Source organism: Echiichthys vipera, assembly GCF_963691815.1.
Source record: "Echiichthys vipera genome assembly, chromosome: 17".
NCBI lineage: Eukaryota > Metazoa > Chordata > Actinopteri > Perciformes > Trachinidae > Echiichthys > Echiichthys vipera.
This window is the reverse complement of record NC_139842.1, coordinates 24,250,768-24,262,855: the sequence shown is the minus strand read 5'-3', so window position 1 is coordinate 24,262,855 and position 12,088 is coordinate 24,250,768. Positions and strand designations below refer to the sequence as shown.

At 43.8% G+C, this 12,088-nt stretch overlaps 2 protein-coding genes across 2 annotated transcripts in view; both read right to left on the bottom strand.

Moving 5' to 3' along the window:
- wizb (WIZ zinc finger b) overlaps positions 1-1,449 on the bottom strand; it is a 37,685-nt gene extending 36,236 nt beyond the window's left edge. Inside the window, exons 1-2 of the mRNA XM_083930577.1 lie at positions 1,312-1,449; positions 546-723 (exon numbers count right to left, since the gene is read on the bottom strand). Coding sequence (XP_083786703.1) covers positions 546-653 — 108 coding nt within the window. The 5' untranslated portion in view covers positions 654-723; positions 1,312-1,449. The remainder of the gene's footprint in view (positions 1-545; positions 724-1,311) is intronic.
- A 3,601-nt stretch (positions 1,450-5,050) lies between these two features.
- pglyrp6 (peptidoglycan recognition protein 6) lies at positions 5,051-10,706 on the bottom strand (the record flags this gene model as incomplete). Its single annotated transcript, XM_083931794.1, has 5 exons — positions 10,605-10,706; positions 8,365-9,177; positions 7,347-7,557; positions 6,951-7,245; positions 5,051-5,065 (listed from the first exon to the last, which is right to left on the bottom strand). The coding sequence occupies exons 1-5, from the start codon at positions 10,669-10,671 to the stop codon at positions 5,051-5,053; spliced, it is 1,401 nt and encodes a 466-aa protein (XP_083787920.1). The 5' UTR covers positions 10,672-10,706.
- Positions 10,707-12,088: the final 1,382 nt, after the last annotated feature.

The window sequence follows — 12,088 nt, the reverse complement described above, 5'->3', positions numbered from 1 at the left end:
AGAGTGCAGCAGGAGAGCCCTGTGAGGAGCAGGTTAGGGGACACGCTAGTTGAGATTTGGAGGAATAATAACAAAGATGGATTTGGTTTCAAAGCCGAACGCCACATCTGCCGTGTGGGAGCTCTTCGGGTTCAAACAGAGTGACCGCGGTGAACCACTTCACCTGAGCAGTAAAACAGTAGCAACTAAACACCAATGCGTTAAAACAGAGTCCATTTGATTGATTGTTTTTGGTTGTTTGGGTATTTAAAATGTCTCCCAGTTCTAGTGTTAAATATTCTTTAGAAATAAGCGTTTATTGTTCTTATAAAGGGTGAACTTGCATTATTACTATTGTCATGATCATTATATCAGTTGAAATTGGTCTCCAAACGGCAATATTATCATTTCTCGCAATCATTTCTGGTCCAGTTTATCGCCCAGCAAAATGTGTTATCGTGACAGGCCTACCGGGACTCAGTTGTCATGATCTCATGGGATCAGTGTAGTTACACTGTCCGATGATGTAAAGGACAGCCATGATGATGACTTCGATGACGTCTTACCTGTAAGGTGCTGTTGAGGAAGCTGGGGGGGACAGGGCTTTGTGCTGAGTTGAAGGGTGGGGGCCCATAGCTGGTCCCTGGGGTTAGGGGTCGCCCTTCTGGCTCCATGGTCCCCCAGAGAGCAGTATGGAGTCCCGCTGGTGACCAGCCTTCCTACATTGTGCAGCCTCCTCTTCTCCTGGAAACACACACACACAAACACACACACACACACACGCGCGCGCACACACACACACACACACACACACACACACACGCACACACACACCAAAGTGAATCAAAGTTTCTCACAGCAAAGTTTCAGAGCACCAGCCAACTCCTGACTGTAGCAACCTATTCACAGAAGGTTTTTTGTGAGGGAGAACCAGAAAGCGTGCCAGACAATATGAAAGTGTCAGATCTGCACAATCTGTCGTGTTTCTTGCTGTCCTCAGGATTTTTGCCAGCTGCAGTTTTCGGGACTGTCTGACCTATTTTCACAATATGTCTCAATATGGTCTTCAAGAATGAAATAGGGCGCCCAAATGCTTCCATACATAAGTGGCCTTTCTGTCCAGGCCCATGTCCTCTCCCTGCTGCCCCTGGAAGAGCAGGAAAATGCCCGGGCACGTGAAGGTGTCCCACGGGCCGGCCTGGGCTGCCTCACGGGACGCGTCTGTTATCGATCCGTCCGCTGTCAGGTGACTGTTACAACAATGCATCCGTGCACAATGCTTTTTTCGAGCCAAAACGCCCGTGAGCTGCAGTTTTTCGCGCAAATACTCACCGAGTCGGCCTGGTTTGCGGGTCGCGGAGAAAGGCTGTCCGTTCAAGCACCGGTCGTCATAGTTTCGGGGACGGAGCTGAAGCTGTTTCCGCCCTGAGACGATGCTCTTGTCGGGCTTCGGCTGGAGGGAGTCGCCGCGGTAATCTCGGCTCAGGTTTGTGCATGGACCCCTTAAAGATGCCAGGCGGAGGACTCCATGTTATTTGGCTCGCAGGCACGCCACGGCTGCGTGCGTAACGTCGGCGGGGAGGGTGACGGGGAAGAGTTTGGAGTGGAGCACCGGAGTCAAGTTGAATAAGTTGAACTTTCAGCGGTGCTTCGCTCTTATTGCTGATTTCCCCGCGGTGACGCCGGTGCGTGTCGAGGTTCTTTCGGTTCCAACCGACGCGTTTGAATCACGACGGCGCTTTATTCTACAGCAGAGCGGACAGTGTTATCATGTCACACTGATGCGTGGGTAGTATATCAAAACACGGATGACGTCTGATTCTGGCACACACGCAACTGTGGAGACAGGTGACGGATTCATTGTCACTTTGTGCCAGTTTGGTGGGCATGTGGACCAGGCTGAGGCTGACGGAAGCCAGTGCGGTACATAAAGCGTTAATAAACACCGCAGATGCGCATCGCACTATGACGGAAGCACGGCAGTGTGTCACTTAGTTTGGGTAATAAAAAACCCTAAATGTTGGAAGTCAATAAACGCCTTACTACTGGTTATTAGGCTTATTCCGTGATCATCTGGCGCCCTCTGCTGCTGGTGTCATGTAGGACACTGGTGCTCAAACTGTGGTTCTTGTACCACTGGTGGTACCCAGCTCTCTCTGGTGGTACGTGATGGAATCTCCAAAATAAAAGTTATCTCAGGACACTTTACAGAGCAGGTATTGAAACACTCTATGACTTATTTATGATCTACAGAGAACCAACAATTCCCCCATGTGCACACGGTGGCGTTGAAAACCTTCCCTATAACAGACAGGAACATCAGACAGACCCAGCTCTGTGGAGGACGGACATCTGTCTGCACCGGTTGGGGAGGAAGAAAAAGATAGAGAAAAGACAGACAGATGGACAGAGACAGACATATGGACAGAGGGAGACAAAGACAGAGACAGACACACTTCCAGAGATGCAATCAACCACAGAAGTAACAGTAACTATAATAATATCTATAGTAATGTGAATATGACTTATATGTAATGGCAGTTAATATAGTAGATTAGTAGAAACAAACACAGCAAAGGTGATAGAATATGACAATGATAATAATTATGGTGGCAAACATGATCAATGATGAGTAGTGGTAATAACACCTGTGATACAGTGAGACATATTACTGATGGGAAGAAGTTGAATTAGTAACATGCATTGATGAGACATGAATGATACAGGTAGTTATCATCATGCATGGAAGAGAGTGAGCAGAGGTAAAATGATTGGTTTGAAAACACTGATGTCAGCTCTGATGCTAACTCTTTCTACAGCGTGGCTGTGGCTGAAGACAGTCACCAGTAAATAATCTTCTGATTAGGATTACACCTTCCTGCTGTATTTTAACATTGGTGGGACTGGAGAGAGCCTGATTTTAACTGAGGTGGTGCGTCATGTACAAAGTTTGAGAACCACTGCTCTACGACACTGTTCACCAAGTACTCACAGTCTTTACTGATTTAAAAGTTACAGTACCATAAATACAAAACGTATCAGCATTAAAATATTCCTAAGTACCAAAACAACCCATGATGCAGAATGACCAATTTCAGAATAATGTATCGTTCTATTATTGGATTTGAGTTATTGATGCATTCATGTAGTTTGTAAAAACATCACTATAATGTTGCAGCTGGTAGGGCTAAAGCTTATGTCAATACCTTTATATAGTGCTTGGTGCATGTCTCATGGGGATAAAAAAATGATCTTGACCTGTAATACTTAATATTTTATATACTATTTTTATACTGTATATATATATATGTAATATTACATCATAATTAATTTGTCCATCATATTTTGTTTTAATAACCCAAATCACTCACTCATCCTGGATTTGTGCCAGGCACGGCCTATTACAGTGGAAGGCGCCCATTTCACCAACGCTAACCTGGCTAAGATATACCCTAGCCACAGTGATGCTTGTAACCGCTGTAAGCAGTCCTCAGCCATCCACACACACATGTTCTGGACGTGCCCGACCACACACACATGTTCTGGATGGGCCCGACCACGCACACATGTTCTGGACGTGCCCGACCACGCACACATGTTCTGGATGGGCCCGACCACGCACACATGTTCTGGACGTGCCCGACCACGCACACATGTTCTGGACGTGCCCGACCACGCACACATGTTGTGGACGTGCCCGACCACACACACATGTTCTGGATGGGCCCGACCACGCACACATGTTCTGGACGTGCCCGACCACGCACACATGTTCTGGACGTGCCCGACCACGCACACATGTTCTGGACGTGCCCGACCACGCACACATGTTGTGGACGTGCCCGACCACGGACACATGTTCTGGACGTGCCCGAAGCTTTCTGAATTTTGGTCCGATATATTTCAAACAAATTTGTAACCCAATCCCCTGACGGCTCTCTTTGGGCTCCCTCCGTCTAAAAATCTGCCCATCACTACACAACGTGTCGTGGCCTTTACCACCCTGCCTACCAGACGTAACATTCTCCTTAAATGGAAACTTGTTTCTCCACGACTCATAACAGAAATTTTACAACGTCTCTGGTTGGAGAGGTTGTGGTTTTCACAGAGGGGATCTTTGACAGCATTCCACCAAACCTGGGACCCACTGCTGACTTTTATTAGCAACAGAATCAGTGTTATTCCTGACGATACTGAGGACACTTGCTAGTGCCAGAAGGAGAGAGACATCCCCCCTCCCCCCTTTTATTTATTTCGTTTTAAATTTGTCTTTCTCTTTCTTAAATGATGTTAATTATTTTTGCTATTAGTTTTAGTGTGCTTTTCTTTATCTTTTCTTCTTTTTTACTTTATCTGACTTTATCTACTTATGTTACATGTTATTCAGTTATTGGTTGTTGGGAGGGACAGCGGGATCCATGTTGGGGTTTTCTGTTTTTGTCTGTGTTTTTCTTATTTTTTCACCTTAAAGCAGATGTACTGTACATGTGTTTTACCTGTTTCTGTGTTCTGGTCTGCAAAAATCAATGAAAAAAATGGGAAAAAATTATCAGCAAAGTATAAAAGGTAAAACTACTGGAACAGTATAATGTCAGTATTCTATGTGCTTTTGCAGAAAGTTGTTATATTGGGACACAACCTATATTATTTCTAATATAAATGTCACAATATTTATTTGAATCATGCCACCGTGTCTCACTGAGGCGTTGAAATTAAATCAGCATTTTAAAGATGGTTAACGTGGAGCTACAGTGTGTTGCTGTTTCTAACAAACCACATATACTTTATATGTAAAATTATCAATCTGCAATACAGCTCGTAACTAAAACTGTCAAATAAACGCAGTGGAGTTAAAAGTACAATATTTCCCTCAGTAGTGGAGACGAAGTAAAAAGTAGCAGTAAATGGAAAGAGCAAATACCTCTACGACTTAGTTGTTTTCCACCGTAATCATACAAGATTTCATGCACCACAGGTCATAGTGTTAAAAAAAAACAATTGGACCATAAGAATCAGACAGACATGCACTGGGTTGAGTTCTGGTTTATTCTTCTTGCCAAGCAGATCATTTTCATTTCTTGACCTCCTGAAAGGAAATATGACATGAGATTATTCGTTCAGATCCGTTACAAAAGTAAAAATACACCAATGTCAAAGTAAACAGCAGCAACATGAACTGCAGGTGTTTTAAGTATCAAACATATCCATGCTGCAGGAAAATGCCCCTGTGGCTGATGTTATATATGACATTATTACATCGTAGATACTGACACAGCATGTGTAAACAGCATGGAACTGTTGCAGCTGGTCGAGGTGGAGCGAGTTTGAACTACTTTCTATACTGTGAAGTAGTGCAGTGCAGTGGTTCTCAACATAGGGGTCGGCCCCTCCAAAGGGCCTCAAGGTAATGGACTGTGAGATGATTGATGGTGATGGAAAGAAGAACAAAGTTCTGCTCAAATAATTTATATTTTTTTTAGCCGTTTTAACACTTTGAATCTTTTAACCATAACTTACCACCATAACTTGTAGTCTGCTTGTTGTTAAATGTGCTTGTTTTAAATGTATTGGCTTTCATTGCATTATGTAAAGTGTCTTTGAGTACCTTTGAAAAGCGCTATACAAAAAGAATGTATTATTATTAATATTATTATTATTAAAAATCCATTAAATTTCTAGCACTGAATACTTATGCATTTAAATTATCTAAATGTTTGGACTCTGAATTCAACGCTTAATTTTCAATGTTCATAAATTCAGCGTTAAAGAACTTCAAAGAGTCTAATTCAGAATCGGATCATTCAGATACATAATTTCAATGCATACATATTCAGTGCTAAAAAACTAATGGCTTTTTAATTTCCAAATCTGATGACACAGGTTAACTTCCATAGATATGTCTCTTTAACAACTCACAGACATCTGAAACACAGCAGGAACACCTAGTCACCAATTATAGCAGTTAGACAAATATACTGTAGTAAAAAGTACAATACTTCCATCTATTTCTTGGATGTGTAAATGTACTCCGTTATTATCCAACACTACCCATGCCAAATTGCAAATATAGTGTAATAACCATCAGTTGTGGTATTTTGGAAAACGGAATAGTGTGCCACTACATATACTGAGGTGTTCTTGCAATCATCAGAGAGGTGCTGCCTGTCCTGACATGTCCAAACAGGAGGATTAAGAGACATAATGAGGGATCCCAAGCCCTGATGGAAAGGCCACAGTCTTGCATCAGGGCATTAAGAGCCATTGGGAGCTTGGTACACCAGCTCTGTTGTGTGTGTTAAGGCTTTGTTTCCTATCAGATCAGCTGACCAGCTCAAACTTGTCTACCTCTGTGTACATACCAAGCCCCCATCACAGCCACTTCCTGGTTGATCCAGTACAGAAGTGCCAAACACTGCAGTTCTCTGAGTGTCCACTAGGAGCAGTTTGCACAACAGAGCAGTTTGTCATTGACCCCCATGTTAAACAGGCTGTATTCACAGCATCATTAAACCTGTTTAAGGCCTGGTACAAAAAACATTCTAGTCTGCATGTTTAGCTTATATCTCATATATCGTTTTTATTTTATTGGAGGTTAAAGGCCTCTTGAGTGACAACTAGCCTCTGGCCCTCATTTCTCCTCGGAGGCTAGTTATCAGGATTAGCATCATTAGCATGCTAACTCCGTCATCTCGAACCTGGACTGTGGTCATTAGTGTGTGCACTTCACTCCCGGAGCTGGTGTCATCTCTGCTAGAGACACTGGACTCCCACTCCTGTTTATCTAGAAACATGTTCTGTTAGCCTAGCTCCCGGGCAGTGGAGCTAATGTGAGCTAATGTGGCTAATTCTGTATATGTCACCCAGACGGACGTATCTCCCTCCCCCCAACGTCACATCAATGCCCTTTTTTGGTCAGAGGAAATGAGGAGGAGTCAAAGTCTGACAAGATGGCGACAGTCTATGGTACATACCCCAAAGTGTTCCCAGCCTCTGATCTCATTATAGAGAGCTTCACCAGGACAGGAAGTGTTCACCACCTGTCTGTGGCCTTGCAGGGTGAAGTTGGCTACCAGTCGCCCACCACCGACAGCACATGATGCCAGCTGATCTCTCACCAGCCCCATGGAATGCTGGGAGGGCAGACTGCCGGCGTAGTCTCCAATGAAGGAAACCCCGTAGCCTATGGAGTTGTGTCCGAGGGTGTGGGCTCCTCGCCAGAGCCACCCTCTGCCTTCGTAGATGTACCCATCAGAGCCTGCGACGTAGCTGTGGGAGCACAGAGTGTCTCAGACATTTGTACGTCGGGTGCTAAATTCCACATGTGTACAGTTTATTTGACATGAGACTTAAACCCTGACTGCTCGTACCTGTATCCTATGTCATCCCAGCCTCTGTCCTCCTGGTGGAAGCGCTGCATGGAGCGCATGTCTGCAGAGCACTGCTGGAAGGTCAGACAGGGCTTGCCCGGTGAGTGAGTGTGGTGGATGTACATGAAGGAGAGAGGGAGAGTCAGGTTGGTGGGGGTTCCTCTGTACGGCTTTGCACCCCACATACAGCGAGGTATGATGGGTGGGCAGTCTGAAACACATTAATAATGTATGATCAGAAAGGACGAAATATGCCTTTATTAGAAATTCACTTTTAACTCATTTGTTGTTTACATGCATACACACACATAGGTCCTACTATATACATGCATTAATAGTTAGAGTGAGAGGGCTGCCTCATGAGAAGCGCCCAGAGCACTTTTTTTGCCTGGCTCAAGGGTGAAATGGCAACTCTCCAGCCACTAATCCACCCTCTTCTTTTGGTCCATATAGGGACTTGATCCTGTGACCTTTCAGTTCGCAAGCCACATCCCAATGACCTGAGCAACTGCCGCCAGAATTGGTCAGTGTGTAATTGGAATTAAAGGTTGAATATGCAGAATGAGCAGAACATGTCATACAGGGTAACGAATAATTTGGACTAATCAATCATTTGACAACAGTATTTAACGTTAGCCAGTCCTCAACTGAAGTCTTTCTTTCTAGCTCTCAACTCAAAATGATTCCTTGTTTCTGTAGCAACAACAGACAACCCTGGCAACCAGCAACGCCTAACTCTAATGGCTGCTACAATGGAAACAGAACGGGACAGAAAGTCATTGTTGAACCCGTCAAAAACGTTTTTAAAATTCATACTAAATATATATTTTCTCATGGAAAAGCAGTGCTTTCATTCTGTACCTCTCAAAACGCCCTGTGGGTGTAAATTATAGCTTTACATAAAGATTCTACATATTCAAACTTTAAGTAAAGGGACAATAATGAGACTTTTTTACTCTCAGTTTGAAAGACCACAGGGGTTCAGAATCTGTTCACTTCCTCTTGACCTGGTGCTCACCCATGTACTTCTGGACGAACTCTTTCATTCCCTCTTTCACTACAGCGGTCAGCTGCTTCTTCTCCTTGGCGTCCATCGTTGAGCGCCCCTTCAGTCTCCTCTGCAGCTCTACTGATTTCACCACCTGTCTGAGCAGCACTGGAGGGACAAACAGCCCCCTGAAGTTCTCCCTGCGACGTCTGCTGATGAGAAGTGGGGCAGTGTCCAGTCCTTTGCTCCCCAGCTGGTGGCAGTAGTATTCTGTCAGCAGGCTGCTGAGCTTGAGAGGACGCCTGGATTTGACAGAGACCTCCATGCCTAGAACCACTCCGTCCATGCCTCCGTTGAGCTGAGCCGTGGTGAGCACAGAGGATTTGTCCAGGAGGGTGAAGACTTGAGGAGAGGTGATACTGTCCCAGCAGCCGTCAGCTCCCATGGAGAGGGGGAGGGGAGAGCTGCCCAGGTCTTTGGCCAGGGTGAGTTGGTACAGGCCTCTCACACGCCCTTCAGTCTTGGAGCGGAAACCGGCCTCGATGCCCAGAAGGAGGGGCATGAGTGCGACAGTGGTGCCATCAGTAGTGAGAAGCACACCTTCCTCTGTGGCCTCTCCTGTCACCCTGTGATGCACAGCCTTGCTAATGTAGACGGACAGACGCGTGTCCATTTCAGGACCACCAGAGTCCGCGTTACCAAGAAAGTGTTGAATGAATGCATCATTAAGGCCCGCTGCCCTGCGCAGCTTCCTCAACACAGCTACTGGCTCTGACGCAGGGTCCCCATCCTCCACCTGCTTCACCACCTTGATGAAGTCATCCATGTGCCAGGAAAAGGAAGCTGACGAGGACAAGAACAACACATGAGTGTCTTCATCGTTCATCTCTAAAGCACTGCACAACTTTGGTTCTTATCCCTTAACGCATGCACACACACACGCACACACACACACACATGCACGCACGCACGCACGCACGCACGCACGCACATACACACTCTGTTGTCACCCGGGGATCATGTGGAAGCCCATTAAAAACACCACAAACATGTATATAAACCAAGACATGTTTTTTTTTGTTTTAACATTTGGGTTTTATATACAGTAGATATTTATATATATATATATATCTCATATATATATTTAATATTTTTCAATTATTTGAGTTCATACAGTCATTTCTAGAGATTAAAAATATAATAAATAAGAGGTTAAACATGCAACATTGGTCAACCACCTTCAAACAATGTCTGGTTAAAAGTGTAATGCTCTTACGTGAGGTTTTATTTCAATATAGAGTGAACAGGTCACAGGAGCTGCAACTAACAAATCTTTTCATTAGCAAATAATCTGACGATCATTTTCTCCATTAATTATTTAGTTTGGTCTATAAAAATGGTGCTAATTGGCAATCAGTGTTTCTCAAACCCCAATATGACGTCCTCAAATGTCTTGTTTTGTCCACAACTCAAAGAGATTCAGTTTTTACTGTCACAGAGGAGGAAAGAGACCAAAACATATTCACATTACTAATATATACCTAAGTACAGTATATCTGAAGTTTGTTAGGCCTTCTTCAATACAACAAGCAGAGGTCGCACTAATTCAAAATATTCTGCAAATAAGCCATTCTTTTTTAAAGCCCTTTATTTAAAAGGTGTTTTATAAATAAAACTTTTGTTACTTAATTACTTACTAAATAATAAAAGACAACCAAAGAAAGTATTCTTTAGTCGGTTGTTTTTTATTATGAAATACAGTCCAACAGTAATTCTCTCTCAGTGTAGGAGCCAGAGTAAGATGGCTGTCTATTGTTACATATGCTGAAAGTATAATGAAAACTGTCATCTCGTCTCATCTTCATCCGCTTATCCGGGGTCGGGTCGCGGGGTAATGAAAACTGTGAGAGATAAAAATGTTCTGCTCAAGGGAAGTTCCACACAGTTAAGGGCTGATATATGCTGACATGTCAGACTGTGCAGACTTCCTTAAATGTGTTATAAACACTTCATAACGAAACTGAAGTAACCTCTACAGATTAATGTGTTTATACAGGCTGTACATGATGTATGCACCTACATGAGATCATACATGCACATAAGAGTAATAACTGTAGCTATGCTCAACTGAATCAAAATAAGGGAGAGTAACATTTGCCAAGCAGACACACAAGTATAAAGAATGTAAGAATACATACATGGACACATGTACTGCCATTTCAGCCAATGTATGTCACAAAACTGAATGAAACATAAACAAACATCCTTACCTTCTGCATATGTGTTGACCAACACCACAACCAGGGCCAGGGTCTGTTTCCAGCAGCCTTTATCCATGCTGAGGCGTGAACACCTTCGGCTCCAACCTTCAAATGTCTACCACCTTGTTGTCTCTCTCATTTATATGTGTTCACGTGCAGAGTAAGTGGGTGGTTATGCAACTGTTGTGGACATACTGTAGATACGCCTGCGTTGAGCCTGACGGCGTGGCCCACTCAGCAATGTGGGAAACTGGCACCTGCAGTGTGGTCAGTGTAGAGTCCTTTGTCCTTACCGCTCAAGGTCTCACCGTGTAGAACACGCTCTGCGTCGATATGACGGACTTGGGCATTTTCGAGAAATTCACAACTTCTGTAATAAATCTCAGTCATCTAGCTGGTGGTAATGCGGCGGGTGCTTGGGAAAGAAACCTTGTGGGAATAAAAGCAGCCAGTGGCAAGCTTTTCACCACTGTACAAATCGTTGGCAGTCCTCTCTGAGGCAATACACATGTTCTCGTTAATGTTCAGAAAATACACAGCCATGCTGCAAAAGTGAGGAAGTCCCAGGAGAGTGAATCACGTGTGCTTGGTGAGAGTGACAGAAATGTGTCTGCAGGCCGATTTATTCATGAATGCCTCTAAATCCGTTTTTTATGTGTAGTGTGTACACTGACAGTGCTGAAGATGCAGTGTGAAGAGGTGAACAACCTGTTGAGACCTGAAGACACGGATCAGTACATGGGTGTATGATGAAAAGAAGAGGAAGTGGATGTGTCTACGGGTGAACTGGAAAACACGCCACAGAAGGTCCTGGATGCAGATACTAAAGGTCAAAGTTATAAATCAGTAGTTACTGAAGTCTCTAATAATAAAGATAATAATGAAGAGGAACAAGAAGGCAGGCAGCAAGGCAAGGCAGCTTTATTTGTAACGCACTTTTCATACACAAGGCAGACTCAAAGTGCTTCACAGCACAACATGTCATGAATTAAAATGCATTACAGAAAGACAGAGAGAATAAAAACATAGACAATAATAAAAACAGTGCGGACGTTAAAAGTGCGAAGATTTAGCAGAAAGCTAAGGTGAACATAAAAGTGTTCAGTCTAGTTTTAAAAGTGGTCAGAGTGGGTGAAAGTCTCACATTTTCAGGAAGTTTATTCCAGCTGCTTGTTGCATAATGACTGAAAGATGCTTTCCCTTGATTTGAGTTTACTCTGCGAACCACTAACAGATTGGTCTCAGAGGATCTTAGTGATCTAGAAGGCTTATGTAGTGGGAGCATATCAGTGATATACCTCGGCCCTAGACCATGTAGTGATTTATATGTGAGCAGGAGGATTTTGAAATCAATTCTCTGACGTACAGGAAGCCAGTGTAATGATTTAAGAATTGGTGTAATGTGCTCACATTTTCTGGTCTTTGTTAGAACTCTAGCAGCAGCGTTCTGAACAAGCTGTAGCTGTCTGACAGTTTTTTTGGGAAGACCTGCA